General features: G+C 39.1%; 1 protein-coding gene across 10 annotated transcripts in view; it reads left to right on the top strand.

Moving 5' to 3' along the window:
* The window catches only part of FMN1 (formin 1), a 415,109-nt gene extending 397,821 nt beyond the window's left edge, over nt 1-17,288 (top strand). For all 10 annotated transcript variants that reach the window (XM_078334424.1, XM_035259914.3, XM_078334423.1 and 7 more), the window contains 2 exons: nt 6,252-6,336; nt 8,852-17,288. In XM_078334424.1, coding sequence (XP_078190550.1) covers nt 6,252-6,336; nt 8,852-8,896 — 130 coding nt within the window. In that variant the 3' untranslated portion in view covers nt 8,897-17,288. The remainder of the gene's footprint in view (nt 1-6,251; nt 6,337-8,851) is intronic.
* The last annotated feature ends 1,046 nt before the right edge of the window (nt 17,289-18,334 follow it).

Raw genomic sequence — 18,334 nt, 5'->3', positions numbered from 1 at the left:
AAGTATCAATAAATCCAAGAGCTGGTTTTTTGAAAAGATCAACAAAATAGACAGACCACTAGCCAGATTGATTGAAAAGAGAGAACAACCAAATAGATGCAATAAAAAATGATAAAGGGGAAATCACCACAGATTCCACAGAAATTCAAACCATCATCAGAATATTACAAACAACTCTATGCACATAAACTAGTAAACCTGGAAGAAATGGATAAATTCCTGGACTCCTGTGTCCTCCCAAGCCTAAACCAGGAGGAAGCTGAAACTATGAATAGACCAATAACAAGGTCAGAAGTCGAGGCAGCAATTAAGAGCCTACCACACAAAAAAAGCCCAGGTCCAGATGGGTTCACAGCCGAGTTCTACCAGACACACAAAGAGGAGATGGTACCATTTCTTCTGAAACTATTCCAAATAATCCAAAAAGAAGGAATCCTACCCAAATCATTCTACGAGACCAATATCATCCTGATACCAAAACCCGGCAGAGACCCAATGAGAAAAGAAAACTTCAGGCCAATATCCATGATGAACATAGATGCAAAAATATTCAATAAAATATTGGCAAGCCGATTGCAACAGCAAATCAAAAAACTTATTCATCATGATCAAGTAGGATTCATCCCAGGGATGCAAGGCTGGTTCAACATACGCAAGTCTATCAACGTAATTCACCACATAAACAGAACCAAAAACAAAAACCACATGATTATCTCAATTGACTCAGAGAAGGCATTTGACAAAATTCAACAGCCCTTTATGCTAAAAACCCTCAATAAACTCGGTATCGATGGAACGTATCTCAAAGTAATAAAAGCTATTTATGACAAACCAACAGCCAATATCATACTGAATGGGCAAAAACTAGAAGCATTCCCTTTGAAATCTGGCACTAGACAAGGATGCCCTCTGTCACCACTCCTATTCAATATAGTACTGGAAGTTCTAGCCACAGCAATCAGGCAAGAAAAAGAAATAAAGGGTATTCAAATAGGAAAGGTGGAAGCCAAATTGTCTCTATTTGCAGACGACATGATAATATACCTAGAAGACCCCATCACCTCAGCCCAAAAACTCCCGAAACTGATAAGCAACTTCAGCAAAGTCTCAGGATATAAAATCAATGTGCAAAAATCACAAGCCTTCCTCTACACCAATAACAGACTTAAAGAGAGCCAAATCAAGAATGAACTGCCATTCACAATTGCTACAAAAAGAATAAAATACCTTGGAATACAACTCACAAGGAACGTAAGGGACCTCTTCAGGGAAAACTACAAACCACTGCTCAACGAAATCAGAGAGGACACAAACAGATGGAGAAACATTCCATGTTCATGGTTAGGAAGAATTAATATCATGAAAATGGCTATACTGCCCAAAGTAATTTACAGAATCAATGCTATCCCCATCAAGCTACCATTGAGTTTCTTCACAGAACTGGAAAAAACCACCTTGAACTTCATATGGAACCAAAAGAGAGCCCGCATAGCCAAGTCAATTCTAAGCAAAAAGAACACAGCGGGAGGGCATCACACTACCGGATTTCAAACTATACTACAAGGCTACAGTAATCAAAACAGCATGGTACTGGTACCAAAACAGAGATATAGATCAATGGAACAGAACAGAGGCATCAGAGGCAACACAACATAGCTACAACCATACAATCTTTGATAAACCTGACAAAAACAAGCAATGGGAAAAGGACTCCCTGTTCAACAAATGGTGTTGGGAAAACTGGCTAGCCATGTGTAGAAAGCAGAAACTGGACCCCTTCCTGACACCTTACACCACAATTAACTCCAGATGGATTAAAGACTTAAACATAAGACCTGGCACCATAAAAACCCTAGAAGGAAATCTAGGCAAAACTATCCAGGACATAGGAGTAGGCAAGGACTTCATGAACAAAACACCAAAAGCATTGGCAACAAAAGCCAAAATAGACAAATGGGACCTAATCAAACTCCACAGCTTCTGCACGACAAAAGAAACAGTCTCTAGTGTGAATCGGCAACCAACAGAATGGGAAAAAATTTTTGCAGTCTACCCAAAGGGCTGATATCCAGAATTTACAAAGAACTCAAACAGATTTACAGGAAAAAAACAAACAAGCCCATTCAAAAGTGGGCAAAGGATATGAACAGACACTTTACGAAAGAAGACATATGAGGCCGACAATCATATGAAAAAATGCTCATCGTCACTGGTCATCAGAGAGATGCAAATCAAAACCACATTGAGATACCATCTCACGCCAGTTAGAATGGCGATCATTAAAAAATCTGGAGACAACAGATGCTGGAGAGGATGTGGAGAAAAAGGAACACTTTTACACTGTTGGTGGGAGTGTAAATTAGTCCAACCATTGTGGAAGACGGTGTGGCAATTCCTCAAGGCCTTAGAAATAGAAATCCCATTTGACCCAGCAATCCCATTACTGGGTATATATCCAAAGGACTATAAATCGTTCTACTACAAGGACACATGCACATGAATGTTCATTGCAGCACTGTTTACAATAGCAAAGACCTGGAATCAACCAAAATGCCCATCAATGATAGACTGGACTGGGAAAATGTGGCACATATACACCATGGAGTATTATGCAGCAGTCAGAAATGATGAGTTCGTGTCGTTTATAGGGACATGGATGAATCTGGAGAACATCATTCTCAGCAAACTGACACAAGAACAGAAAATGAAACACCGCATATTCTCACTCATAGGCGGGTGATGAAAAATGAGAACACATGGACACAGAGAGGGGAGTACTAAACACTGGGGTCTATAGGGGGAAAAGGGGAGGGCCAGTGGGAGAGGGAGGTGGGGAGGGATTGCCAGGGGAGAAATACCAAATGTGGGTGAAGGGGAGAAAGCAAACAAAACACACTGCCCTGTGTGTACCTATGCAACTGTATTGCATGCTCTGCACATGTACCCCAAAACCTAAAATGCAATTAAAAAAAAAAAAAATTTTTGAAAATAAAAATACAAAGGATAATGTATCACACCCATGTTCCCACTACCTAGAATTATAACTATTAACATTCATCACATATTCTTTAAGATTTTAAATTTAAAAATGAAATATTACAGATAAAATGAAATTCTACCTGGTATGTTATTGTCAGTGTCATTCTCTTCCCAGATCTTTCTAGCAATAACCTCTATTGTGAAATTGATTATCTTTCTAGTCCATTTTGAGTACTTTTATATATGTACATCCATATATAAACACAAATAGGTGTTTGTATGGGTTCAGTTTAAAATCATATGCACAATATTCCATACTGCATGCAAGTAACAATAGCAGCTTACATTTATTCAGCTGTTACCACCTGCCTGGAGCTACACTGCTGTTGCAGGCCCCCACCACTCATCTAAAACTAGCCTTTGGGTCAGGGGTTTCCTCACTGTAGTCCCTTCTGTTGTCAGAAAGATGTTACAGGAAAGGGGTCCCAATCCCCATCCCAAGAGAGGATTCTTGGATCTCACACAAGAAAGAATTCAGGGCAAGTCCGTAGAGTACAGTGAAAGCAGGTTTATTAGGAAAGTAAAATCAAAGAATGTCTACTCCATTGGCAGAGAAGCCTCAAAAGCTGCTGGCTGTCCACTTTTATGGTTATTTTTTGATGATACGCTAAGGAGTAGATTATTCATGCCTCCCCTTTTTAAGACCATACAGGATAAGTTTCTGATGTTGCCATGGCATTTGTAAACTGTATGTTTATAAATGTAGTAAACACACAGTTTACAAATGTAGCAGTGAGGACGACCAGAGGTCACTACGTGGCCATCTTGGTTGTGGTAAGTTTCAGTTGGCTTCTTTAATGGAATCTATTTTATCGGCAAGGTCTTTATGACCTGTATGTTGTGCCAACCTCCTATCTCATCCTGTGACTTAGAATGCCTTAACCATCTGGGAATGCAGCGCAATAGGTTTCAGCCTCATTTTACCCAGTTTCTATTCAAGATGGAGTTGCTTTGTGCCTCTGACACTGTCTCAGCCCTCTCATTGATCCTATGTATCATGCACTTTTACTGTCATATTTCTTAGTAAATAAGGCACACAGACAGATCTCTTGTGCAGACTCACACAGCTATTAAGTGATAGGGCTGAGAATTCTGCAATCAGGCTTTGGATCCTGAGCTCTTGACCGTCATCGTAGATGGCCTCTTCATTGTGTCACTGCAGGATTCTTCACTCTCTCAATATCATGCTTCCAATACCTGTGATTGTTTCATTTGTGGATCTAGTTCATTCCTTCTCACCATTATACCCTATTCTGCTGAATGAATACAGTACATAAGCAGCATTGCATATTGCATAGTGGTTAAGACCTATAAAATGGGAGTAGAACGTATTCCTCACAGACCTGTTGTAACAATTAAGTTTAATTCAAATACAGTAAGTAGAGCAGCACCTGGTACAGATTAAGTACTCAATAAATGTTATTTGCTATTGTCATATATCTATTATTCTATTGAATACATTCCTTAGGTTGTTTGCAGTTTTTCTCAATTGCGTTTATTGCCACAGTGAAAGCTCTGTGTCAATTTATAATTCTTTTGGGTATCTCCCTATAAGAATTGATGGCTCATAGAGTGTGCATGCTTTCAGTTTTACCTGATATTGCCAAAGCCAGCTACACCAATTTATTCTCCTTAGTGCACTGTGTGGCACTTCCCATTCCCCTACATCCTCACAGTTAACATTTTCTGTTTATATTTGCCAACCTTATGGGTAAGAAATACTATCAAGTTGAATTACTGAATTTTTAATAAGTTTTATTGACAATATTTACATATTCTAAAACCTTTTTAAAGTGTACAATTCAGTACACATTAGTGTCACTCAGTACACAGTGGTTTTTAGTATGTTCACAAGGATGTACAACCATTATCTCAATTTGATTTTAGAGAAAATCTTTTACCAGTTAGCAGTCACTCCCCATTTTCCCTAGCATGGGGAGACCCATGGTTTTAGTAATCTGCTTTCTATATGGATTTGCGTTTTTGAACATTTCATATAAATGGAGTCATGTGTTTTCTGATTGGCTCCTTTCACTTAATGTTTTTGAGGTATATCTATGTTGTAGCATGTATCAGCAAATTCATTCCTTTTGATGGCTCAATTATATTATGTTGTATGGATATACCCCATTTTATTTATCCATCCGGTGATGGAAATTTGGTTGCTTCTACTCTTGACTATTATAAATAACGGTTCTGTAAACATTCATATGCAAATTTTTATAGATATGTTTTCAATTTTCTTAGTTATACATATAATTATGTATCTAGCAGTGGAATTGCTAGGTCATATAGTAATTCTGTGCTTAATATTTTGGAAAACTGCCAAACTATTTTCCAAAGCAACTGTATAATTCTACAATCACATTACAATGTGTGAGGGTTCCAATGTCTTCATATCTTCATCTCTAGTACTTGTTTATTGTCTTTCTTTCTGATTCCAGCCATCCCAGTGGATGTGAAGTAGCATTCCATTGTGGTGTTGATTCGCATTTCTTGATGATTAATGATGTTGGGCATATTTTTATGAGCTTACTGACCATGTGTATGTCAGCTTTGGAGAAATGTCTATTAAAATCCTTTGTCCATTTTTAGAGAAGAGGGTATTTGTCTTATTATTTGAGTTTTAAGGAGTTCTTTATGTGTTTTTGACACAAGTCTCCATCAGATATATGATATATAAGTATTTTTCCCATTCTGGTTGCGGAGGTTACAGTGAGCCGAGATCACGCCACTACACTCCAGTCTGAGCGACAGACCGAGACTGTCTCAAAAAATAAACATTTTACCCATTCATTAGGATATCACATCTTAATTGATGTGAATTGGTGAATGTTAATATTTGTAGTTTCACATTTTCTCAGAACTTGATTTTTCAAAATCATCTCAATCTTACCTGCTGAGTAGATCATAAACCAGAGTACATTGAAGTAAACAATGCTCTGGGCACACAGAGCCCGTCCGTCAGAAACTATCACATTGTTCACAAAAACAGTCTTTAGCTAGTGAAGAAAATTAAGTTTTGATAAAGCAGAGAAGCCTTCACACCTAATTAGGGTTTGAATTTAATAACAAAAAATATTGAAAAAACATTTCAGTATTTTCAAAACACTGATAGATTAATTCAAAAGTATTTGAGTTTGTGTTTAACCTGCCTTACTTTTTCTTCTTTCCTTTTCCCTCTTCCTGTCTTTTCCCTGTTTCTATTTCAGATTGAAAATGGCTCAGGAATCAGTCAGCAAGTTGACGTCAGAGAAGAAAGTGGAGACAAAGAAAATCAATCCCACTGCTAGCCTGGTGAGACATTTTTCAGTATAACCTAATGATTTTCATTAAAACTGAGTGTGTCCAGGAGTGTGTCTGAATTCAAGGACTAAACCTCAAAGCTGAAATGTAATATCCAGATTCTCATTTCCCATCCCAGAGTTGCAGGTGGTAAAAAAAAGAAAGATGTGTGGGCCGATGTGCAAAACATACTTTTATGTTTTTCCTGTAAATTCCACACAGGTCATTTCTGATTAGCCACGTTTAGTCACTTGCCATTTCACCTCCTTTCATACCCTAGGCACAACACAGTCGCCCTTATCGCAAAGTATCTTTCTCTCAGAATGTTTACATGCATTCATTCTCTTCAGTTCATTTTCCCATTAAAGAAAAAGCCAGGGATTCTCCTGTTTTGATGGTTGGGAAATCTGAACTGCAGAAAGATACAGCCTACTTAGGGTCGCTTGGCAAGTGGGTAACAAAAACCAGGACCAGATTCTGGGCCTCCTGACATCTCTCCCTGTGCTGGAAACCAGCAGTCTCCCCATTCTTCCTATATTTCAGATTGTACTGTCCTCCAAAGTCCAGTTTTCAATAGAGATCACAATGAATCTCCACCTAGGTGATACAGACAATAGTCAGGAGAGCCATATGGTTAGGATCCCAGGATGTGAGAATGAAATGGCCTGGGTTCAGATCACAGCTCTGCCACTTAAGTAGTTGTAAAACCTTAGTAAAGTTACTTTCTTTTCTCCCAGATCTGCCACTTAAATAGTTGTAAAACCTTAGTAAAGTTACTTTGTTTCTTTCTCTTCCAAGAAAAGAAGTATTACTTTTTCCTTGGGGTTATTTTGAGAAAAGTGAGAAAAGACTTGTAAAATGCCTTAGGAGCTCAGTAAGTATTAGTTGTTTTTCTTGTTGCTGTGAATTTCAGCTGCTTTGGTTGACTCTGCAATGGGGAATGGCAGTGAGTGGGAAGTGGAAGTATCACCCTCCCCTCTCGGATTTTTCAAACACTACCTTCTCTGGCCCTGATGTCCCACAACTACTTATTTTATCGTTTAGGTATGATTATCCTTTTTGCTGGATGCTTCAAATCCTTTGAAAATGTAGGTGAGATCCAAGTTGTAAAGTGAGATTATTTCTGTTGATTGACCTTGGTGTTTCTCATTACCACCCCATGAGCAGCTAAATGAATGTTTCATGAGGTTGATGAATGAGAAATGGAGAAGTCAGGGCTATAGAGCTTGGTCAGGTAAAGCCATTGTTGAGGACATGGCCCCTGTTCCCATTTGTTGGTATATCTGTGTCATGCATTTGTATGATTTTCAGTGGCAGTCGGCTGAACCCCAATTTTTATCTTCTTCCTTCATCCGCCTCTACCTCTTCCTTCAGACCTTTTATTTGGGCCTCTATCCAGACTTTTACAGCCAAGCCTGTCCTCCAAGGCAGGGAGAATGGGGTCACCCATGTAGACCAAAGGGAAAACGTGGATTTATGACCTCCCCTGTGAGCAAGCTCCCAGTTGTGATCCTGAGCTTGTTGGAGTTGCTTCTTTTATTGTCTGTGTGGGTGGGTGGGTGGAAATTAGGGAAGAGCTTGTAAACGGATTTCTGATTCAATTTTGCAGGTCAGGGATGGGGTCCAAATTTAGGACGAGTGTCGAAAAATTATCAACTTAAGTTTATGTCTAGGCCAATTTAGTAATTCACTGCAACATCACATCTCATAACTCACAAGCAGCTAAGGATCTGTCCTCAAAGGCTTCTCTCTGCATCTGCTCATTCCAAAAGAGTGTGTCCTTCTCCCTTTTCCTTTTTAGCCTTCCATTTGCCCTCCCCTAAGAGCAGGCACACCCATCCTTACCATACTCATGTGTTTACTTCCCTGGTGTCACACATACCGTGAGGGTCCGTGTTTCTGTGTAGTGTGCTCCTGTTTATTTTTACATCTTCCCAGCAGATGCCCATATCCCTCCCTTTAGAAGGCTGTCCATGAGGAGGAAGCTCAGAGAATGAAGAGTGGAACATCCATGGCAAATCAGGAACTTCTGCCATTCTGTAGAGACTAAATCTGGTCATCTCCCATTTTGCATGGCTTTTGTTGAGTTCTGCCAAGTTTATCTTTCGCAAATACATTCAACTTGGAAACAGTATTTTTTTTTCATATCTAGACTCCTTAAAAGCTATTTCTTGAGCATTCCCTAATTCCATCAGTGGGTCAAGGGTAGGGAGGAAGGAGTCCTGGAGTAACACTACAAAGTTAGGTCTTTGTCACAAAGGAGGAAAACGGAAAAGACCACCCTGGCTTGGTAAAGGCCCTTGTCTTAGATGGATGTAGTTGGTAGATTGGCTGGCTATTGATTTCTTGTTTGTTTTCTGGGGAGTAAGGGTAATAGGTAGGGAGGGTCAGATAACTGAGGGCTTAGGGAAAGAAGAATATTTCTAGGCTGTTTGGCATAATTGCACTCAGAATTCTAGACCAAAATTTAACAAATTTATCAAAACTTAAGAAAAGAAGTGACACATTATTTTTTTTTCATTAACAGAAAGAAAGACTGCGTCAGAAGGAAGCCAGTGTGAACACCAACTAAGATGAAGACACATGGAAATGACGGCACTGGCCATGGAGGACCTTGCACACATGCTGTGTGTGACCCCAGGGCTGCAGGACGTTCTTGAGAGATTTGTTACTAAATGCTTTTTTGCTCATCTCTTTCTGAGGTCATCTGCAGAGTACCCCATGCCTTCTTTAAGAAGTCCCTTATTAAGCCACAGGAACAATGGGAAACCAATTTAAGGGAACACTGCAGAAATATTTGATTATTATTTCTTGTTGAAGCCCAAAGTCAACTCTAAGACCAGAAGAAATACCTTCTTATGAAATTTTTCTGAAATTTTTTTAAAGCTGAGATTTCCAGCTTTATAACCAAAGCTTGATTTATGTCACATTGTCACAGAAGAGAGAAACGATCATTTAGGACAGTTGCCTTGGGAGAATTCAAGTCTTTGTCTTTACACACTGCTGTTTTGATTATTCGTCTTAGTTTTGATCCTATTGCAGCAAAATCCTGCAGCATCTTACTCTCCAATTATGTTGCAACTTACCAAAACTATTTTTGAAGGGGTCTAAGAATATGTATTTTTCAGACTAGAAAAATGATTGTTATTTATGTAATGGAAAGGAGGAAAAACAATCGTACCGGGGTGGAGAAAGGGAGATAAACAGACAAACTTCATCCTGGAGAACAAGTTATCATGCAAGGAGTAGATATCTGTTATTAAGTGAGGCCCATTCTTGTTTCTGTATCAGTCTTTCATGGTTTTATGGGCCAGCAGAGATTCTGCACCCTCACTCCCAAGAGAAACTAATACCTGAGCAAGCACAGCCTTGGGGTCAGAGAACCTGCTTGGACAAGAGACCCAGTGGCCAGAGCACCTTTCACATTTTGGACCGTTTGTGAATGGGCAATGTTGTGTCGACCTGCAGCCAAGTTCTACGTCATGTGCTGTGACTGTGCATCTGGACTTCCCCCACCATCCCCAGGAGACAGTTTCCAGACAGGAGAGCAAATGCAACTCACAGCCCCAACTCATGACCCTGACTGACAGGCGTGTGAAGTAGGATGAAGCAGGACTCTTTAATGTCAAACTTACTTAAGGATAGAGAAAGTTTCTTACATCAAAATGAAAAGAAGATTACATTAATATGAAACTCCAAGTCGATTGTTATTCATAGGCAGCTTTTTCTGATCCTGGCTCTTGAGTCACATGGGGAAACTACCTTGGACCTCTCTGACGATGTTGTCCTTAAGCCACCTTTCTGAATTTATCTTGTGAGGAGTGAAGAAAGAGGACTGGAGATGAATTGAGAATATCATCAAAGACTCATTTTTAGGCCTTGAAGGAGAGGCCCGAGCTTTTTCCTTCAATTGGTAGAGGACTGTCCAGAGATGAGCAAGAATCTTAAATTCCTTCCTGATCCAGCCACCACACGTGGCCTGACCCTTGCTCCACCATCTTTCCAGAACCCTTGGACTTGCCAGGTGCCTGAGCATCTTCCCAGGCTATGCCTGCCAGCCAGCAGCCCCTCAGGAGCGCTCCTGCAATAATAGATCCAGTAACGAAAGCAGTACCATATCCTAATCTAATGTCAGCCTCCAGAATGAAGCGCAGTCAGGATCAAGTCAAGTCATTCAAGCCATATTCATACAGGTGCTAACCACCTTTTCTACTGGTTAAACTGAAAGGAATATGGTAACATGGTTGCATTTTTTAAATTCAAAATAAAGGAATGAGACAAGCAAAATGGCAAAGCTGAGAAGGAACATGCATGACTAAAAAGGCTTGAAGTTGCTTGTGAGCAAGAAGCTTTTTATACTGCCTTCTAGTTTCTCTTAATTTGCACTTAACTCTGAAGACACCCAAAAGAACTGATCAATTAAAAACTAATTCCACTCATAGCCATCCTGTGCTCCTTCTAGTGTTATGCACAAGAAAAGTGCCCATTTTACCCATGCCATAGAAATCAGCTGTGAGTTCTGTGGTGCTTGCAGAAGTCTAAATCCTGGTAGGCTGATGGTGAGAGCAGCAGGAGGTTTGCAGTCGAGTCACAGCAGTTTACTTTGGTCTCCAAATAGGATGCTCATGAGAAATCACTAAAGGTAAGCAAGGCTGTCACTGTGGCCACGTAACTCTTCCAGGGCCAGTGCTGAAGAATAATGAGTGAAACACTTAACTGGAGTTCATTCTAGTGAACAGACTAAAACTTGACAGTAAAATGCCTATTTCTACAAAGCAAGATTTGCCTGCCTCGGTTAGGGAAACCTAGTGGTTTTGTCACACTAGTCAATGTATTAATGTTAGTGTTTTAAGACACCATGGCAAAATCTTCATTATTCTCACCTAATTTGAACCCTGGGATGACCCCTCCCAAGTCCACCAGTGTACCACATGGTTGACACAGCCTTTATTTTTAACTCAAGTTGATGCTCAGTAAAGATCAACGATGGTTTGTTCAAGGAAGTTCATCTAAAATAATCTGGAGTCCTTGAAAATGATCCCTGTAAAATGCTGTTGAGCTTGTGTTCAGTGCAACAGGAGTGTCTGAACTTTCCCTGGAGAAGAGGTGACCAGGATGCCATTTGGCAGCTTGAGCACATCCAGCCAGCAGGCTTTAAGTGGCTGTTGTAGGCATAGCCCTCCCTAAACTACAAAGCAGAGTGGCCAGTATTGCTATGCTGTGTCTAACCAGACACTCACACCTGACTTACTAGTAACTCTGAGAACCTTTAACTTACAACTTTGTCTCTTCCTAGACAAAATTCATTAAATCACACTGTGACAGTTTAGATTCTTGCATGAACAATTGACAATAAGCGTCAGAGCACACAATATCATAAGTTCCATAAATTACACAAAATATATCATAAAATATACTATAGACATGTTAGGTAAAAAGCATCAGGCCCATCAAGTATCAAAAATCAGGTTATGGCTCTTACCTCAAGAAGTGGCAGCTTAGGGGAAAAAGGAATAAGAAAAATTGTGGCCAAGCAGAAGTGGATGTATATGATGGCAGTGGAGGCCCAGAGGTCACAGGTGATTGCCCTACTGCCTAACAGTTGCCTTTTGAATCCTTATGCTGATGGTGGTGTCTTTCTACACACTCACGGCAACTACTCAGGAATTATGGTAAGATTTTCTGAAATCTGAGATGTAGAATAAGGAAACCCAGTGGTGCTATTACACTTTTAAATGTTCTAGCCAAAACAAATTGCCAGTATGGTTGAGGAATTGAGTATCAGAGGACATGCTGGTCTTCCCCCCCGCCCACTTTCTCCTATCAAGGACAGTAGAAGCTGCAAACCTCTTAGCCTCCTTCAGGTACCTCTTGTTTTCATAAGTACCATAGAGAATGGTGTTTCCTAAATGAAAAGTTCATATACTGCTGGTAAAGAAAACAGAAAAACTGAAGGAAGGAACATAACATGTTTGTAGAAATAACACCTCTGGTAAGATAAGTCACTTTTTTTCCTAAGGGCCACAGTGAGATGTAGCAGAAGAAATATGTGTATTTGGGGTGAGGATTTGCCTGTTGGCCTGGGATTGCATATTGCCTCTACATGATGCTGTCTGCAACAGGGACATTTTCATTTGAATTATATTCTTCCTTTCTTGAAAGTTGTGTGTCCTCATTTCTATTTCTGCTTCTCCCTTGGCCAGTTCATTGAGGCAGATCATTGCATACAACAGCATAGCAAACTGCACCAGGTCGGTTTATGAAGGGGAATTGGCAATGCACACCTACAGGCTCTTTTGCGCAGGAACCAGGTTGTAACATTGACAGGGAAGCTCTTCATTCCCTGACATACTAAGTTGGTCAGTTTTGTAGTACTCACGTCTGCCCACAAAAACAACAAAGATAGAATCAATTTGGAGCTTTATATGGCAAAGAGAAGGAAGAAGTCCAAAAATATACAGCCTTTCCTCCCCCCCATATATCTGATTCAAATATAAATATCTGATTTTATAAAGTAGTTTAAATTGCCTTTTAAAATTGCTGTCGAGAAGCATCAGGTATATTTGAGCTTCCCCCCCCCCCCATCCTGTCCATTCTAATCAGAGAAAGAAACAGCCAAACAGTGGAGAGGAAAGAAAAAGCTTCTGCTTTTTAAAGTATTTTTTATAGTAGTTATTTTACCTTTAGGGACCCTACAACTGAAGAGGGTGGAGAGAATAAAGAAATGGACTTTCATTCATATCTGCTTTGTCTTCATAAGGAAACCTGCAACACAGATGAAACCAGTCTATGTGGCCAAGCTGATAGGATTTGAAAAGTGGGTAATTTTTAGCCTTTCCAGAATGCAAATAACTTGATATATTTCCATTTTCCAGTTATAGAGAGAAACAATCCAGCTGCCTGGAAACTTATTAGTACAGAAGCGGCTTTAAAAAGGCACCCTCGAATACTGGACTCAGCAGAGCTTTCTTCTTTAAACTTACATAATGATATTCATATCTCCATTAGCAGTTGAAGCCAGGCATAACCAGGCTCAGTTACATAGCTGTATGTGACTGAGAAGCCCATTTTGTGTCACTTCTACAGGCTCATCAGCTGTTGACACCTTATTAGAGGCACTGCATTTTTGTTTCACAATTCTTCATCTCCCTTCCCAAGGAACGGGCATTCTACCAAACTCTTCCAGATCAATGCTTTGTTGGAAAGTGATAAATTTAAGACAATTTTAACATGTCAAATTTGAAGCCAATTCAGTAGCCTTATTTGTTCCGACTCTTTAACCAATACTGTGATATAAAGTTAGCATTTGGGAAACTTGTGTAGTAAACAACTGATTTGGAAACATGAAGATATTAAAATGGCAGCCAGCTAACTGACTCTTGAGCCACTATGCGGTTTCTACCAATGGAAAGATGAGGGAGGCAAATTAAGCCTCATTCAGTAGGCCTGCTGTCCAGTGGAACTTACTGAACTCATTTCCTCCTCTATACCCAGCCCTTCTCCTAACTACTCTGGTGATAACCAGGGGCATAGAAGACTTTTTCTCTTATCCTTCCCTTCTCCCATAGGGTAGTTTCCTTCAGTCAGTCGCTCACATGAACTCCAGACTTTATTTTATATTACATCTCTGAAGTACTTGATCTGGGGAAGATTGACTTTAATTCCATTTTTATATGAAAGTGGTAGATAGAGCCATCAGTTTATTCTTCTACATTCCCTCTAAGCTTACGTAATTTTGTTTTTAAGTCTCTTAAATATACTGAGAATCTTCTATTCTGTCTCCTTTTCTAGAGGCTGATCTAACTACACTTATTGGCTGTTTTTCCAAGCCTTGTGTGAAACTTAGTAACACTGGGCCAGCAAAATGCAAAGTAGACTACAGTTTCAGGCAGAAAATCACATCCAAAGAATTTGGCATGGATTAAACAAACAACCTCCACCACACTATAGCTCTCACATGGGCTGAACATTTTCCTAAACTCTACCTGTGCAGACAGTGAGAGGTTCTCTGCCTTTGAAACTATGAGAATGTCTTAAATGAATATTTCTCTCTATAGTATGAGCTGCCAATGCATTACCTTATACTTAGTATATCAAGAAGGAACTCAAATGTTGTCAGGCACACATTAGCAATGGTTGGTTAATGTCCCTGTGAAAGTTGTACCTACTTTCCTTCATTGTTCTCTTCAGGGGCTTTTCTCCACTTTCATCTCATGAAACAAATGAGTTTTTGATTGTTCAACTGGGTTAGCTTTCCAGGTCCATCTTTCCAAAATGAAAGGTTAGTCCCATAGACCACTGGGTATCCAGGGAAATTAACTCTCTACCTCCTCATGGCATGGACAATAAGTGTTCCCGGATTAACTGTCTGGCAACTCTTAGTATGGATTTTGAATTCCAGATTTCTTTATAGGAGATGTATAAAAAGGAATTTATAACATACAGAAATTATACTGCTCTTCCCAGTAAGGGACTAAAAGGACATTTGAAATCTTTACATTTTAGATGTTTTTGTGAACTATAAATATCTCCTCCTTTTTCCTCTCTTCATGCTAACTTGTCTCTAGATAAAATCTCATTTCTTCATACATCGAACTGCAAGACATGCAGAGCGTAGCTCAGCCCCACTGAGATTGTGTTCTGCATGATCTTTGAAAGGCTTCCATTTCCATTGAAAACAAATCCATAGTGAGAGGCAAAGTCTAGTAACAATTCTCCTGTCTGCTCATAATGGATCTACCTAAGGGATAGGTCTATTCTAAAACTATTAATTTTGTAATTCTATAATTTCCCAAGGCATAATATGACCCTACTGTCAGCTAGATTTCTAATCTTCAATGAGTGCAAGCTTTAAGAAAAAGGACTTCCCTTAAAGAACCAATCTAAAATATTCCTAAAAAGGCAGAAACTTTTAAAATTAGAAATTGAATAATTTTTAAGAATCTTTAGAGAAAATATCATTGATTTGTCATAGTCTTTTTCTTTCATCGAGTTTTAAGAGTTTTAATTTAGACTAGCATGCCAAGCAGGATGTCCCTGGACTTTGATTGAGGGGATCGTGCTTTGGCTTGGGAATAAGCACTGGCCTGCATGCCCAGAGCCTAAGTGAAGGCAGTCAGCATCCTAGTATGAATTGGACCTAGCAGAAATGTAAATTACTTCAAAGTGCTTTAGAGTTTAGTTTTCTTAGTGACACTCTGGACCCTGGATGCTGCTGTCTAAAGTGCATTTGATCCATGCAGTTATATGTCTTCACATATCTGGGGCCTTGTAAGGTTGCAAGCAATGGGATGAACGAGAAAAAAAGGATGCATAGAGGAGAAAAATTTGAACGAGGCTAATGCAATCTTTTGCTGATAGATTACATTGTTAGGGAGCTGGTGATTTTTGGGCATGGTTGTATCATGGACAGCTTTTCAATGGAAATTGAAGGCATCTCTGTTAGGCAAATGTGAGTGCCCATGATCTTGTATTTATCAGTGCCAGACAGTGTACTGGACAAGCAGGTACCCCAGTGAAACTTGTCTGTACTTGGTTTAACAGCTCCAACAGTTTCAAATCCATGGGGCTGCTTGTCCATAGACTGTGTTTACTGCATGCCTGTTCAAAAGTCATTTTGACGTCTAGCTTCGTTTTGCTTTTCTCCTTTCAATATTTGTTTCAGCCTCCTTTTTCCTTCATATTCCATGGCAATTTTTTTCTTACATTTCTCCCAGACCCAGATTTTTTCACCCCTCTGCATCACAGACAACCAAGTATCTTCCTCAGCCCCTCCTCCATCCCTTCATACCCTGTGCTCCATTCTCAGCCGTTTGGACAGGGAGCCCTGCTGTCACCAAGGAGCCCATGTGAGGCACACTGCTGTGACTGCCTCTTGTTAATGTCAGCATCACCTCATCACTTAGGCAAAAAGGAAAATCCATAAAAGAGATGGAAAATACGTCTTTTTCATTTTATTCTACTTTAAGAAGGTTGGCTGGGGTGGGGGGGACATGTTATTCTAGGCCTTCTCAGTTTCTCATAGATTTACCTTAAACTAAGGCCATTCTTTTGATAAATTTGTACCTCAGACCGGGTCACCAGCTATGATGCAGAAGGCTATATTTTTTAATCTCAAGTAACTTTTTGTGCTGCTGGACAAATTGACTTAATTCTGTGCAGGCAAACACTTTGAATCATAAGGCTTTTTATTACCACTCCATTCTTACTACTACTCATGATTCAAGCATCTACCCCTGTTCTGAATCAGGACGTTGACACTTTGTGGTTATTTTCAGATGAACAGTAACTGCTACACTCTTGAAAGCACTTAAAGTGTAAGCATGTCCTAAGTTGTCAACCATTTAACCTGGTAAAACATAGGCTTTTCTGTTTAATTATTAGACCAATCTGTAGATATAATCTGAAAGGGTTTTAGGCAGTAAGGAAGACAGATGGGAAAGGAGAAGGCACTTTAAACACATGAAACCTTACATTACATGCTCTTTGATACTTTTAAGCATAATCTCATTGGATTCAGGTATTTTTCCCTTTGCTTAAAAATATGTATTTCTAATTTGTTTGCATATTTAATTTTGTCAAAGCTGAGAAATGCTCATGAGTTGAGTTTATAAGTCATTTGCAACCAAATGAAGTATTTATTTTTAAAAAGAAAGGGTGAAGGAACCGATTTGTACATAATAAAAATATGTGTATGTATTATATATATATTTTTTTCCTTCTTGACAGTACTTGGTCACCATATCAAGTGTATTTTTGTACATAATATATATTGATTAGAAAAGTGTCAGTTGTCTATTCAAGAAAATTCTATCTCTGTGATAGATTATATTTATCCTAATCTGTTGATACCTCTATTCACTTAAGAGATAGAATTCTATTTTTTGGAATTTGCAGAGAATTGCATTCATGGCTTTCAATTGTAAATATGCTAAGGGTATTTTAATAAATCTTGGTTTCATGTCCATCTGGTGTGCAATGCATATTTGTTTTCAGGAGGTGTGTAAAGCAATATCACAACAGTACTCTAATGTGGAGAGTACCAGTCATTTCTAACTTGCATTTCCACTCAGGTACACTATTACTACTCAGCACAAGAGCTGGGTCTCAGTAAGTCTATCATTTTTATCTTCCTTTTTCTACCATTTGTACCCTATCAACTGTGGGCAACTTGGCCAGGCATTCAAGGCTAACAGCAAAGACACACAAACAGCCAGGCATTGTCTCAACAAGGCTTACCCAAAAGCAACACTCCCTGAATATAAGTTGCCCAAGGAATGGGCACAAAGATTGGTGACTTCAGGTTATGGGTTGAAAATAATAAACTAGATAAACAGAATAAAAACAATTGTTTGTATTTTTACTAAGCACAAGGTACATATTCGTTGCAAGGAATAATATGAAGCATGCAGGTATTTTATAAACAAATCCAAAACACTTTAAGCAAAACACTCTTCTATTTAAATACAAACGTAATTGTGTTATTTCTTTGGTGTTCCTGAATGCCATACACTCTAGAGTTCTAGATATTTGCTGAAATGTATCCCATTATGTTTAATGAACAGACAGTTATCTAGGAAGACATTTCATCACTACAAAATCTTCTAACTCATAGTCATTGAGCTGCAAAAACCTTTGGACATTGAAGAAAATCTCTATCAGAAAAACTGCTGAAGTTCAAGGGTATTGCTAAAAATCACATGTAGTGTTGGTAAACACTTCAAGACTAGAACCCAGATTTCTTGACACTAACACCAAAGCCCTTCCAACTGATGGATTCATTCATTAAATTAGACTGCTCTCTCCTACGAAATACTCCATCATGGAGAAATATTCTGGAACTATTTTTTGAAAAGAAAGATCCAAATGCTGATAACATTTTTAAGAAACATTATTAGGGTTGTGTTCTGAATTACAACATAGATATGAGGGTAGAGGCCTGGGTATGATAAGGACCTAGGAATAAATACCAGCACAGCATAGGAAGCATCTCATCTCTGGTCTAACCAAG

This window comes from Callithrix jacchus, chromosome 8, assembly GCF_049354715.1.
Source record: "Callithrix jacchus isolate 240 chromosome 8, calJac240_pri, whole genome shotgun sequence".
In the NCBI taxonomy this organism is placed as follows: Eukaryota; Metazoa; Chordata; class Mammalia; order Primates; family Cebidae; genus Callithrix; species Callithrix jacchus.
This window is presented reverse-complemented; position numbering and strand designations above follow the sequence as displayed.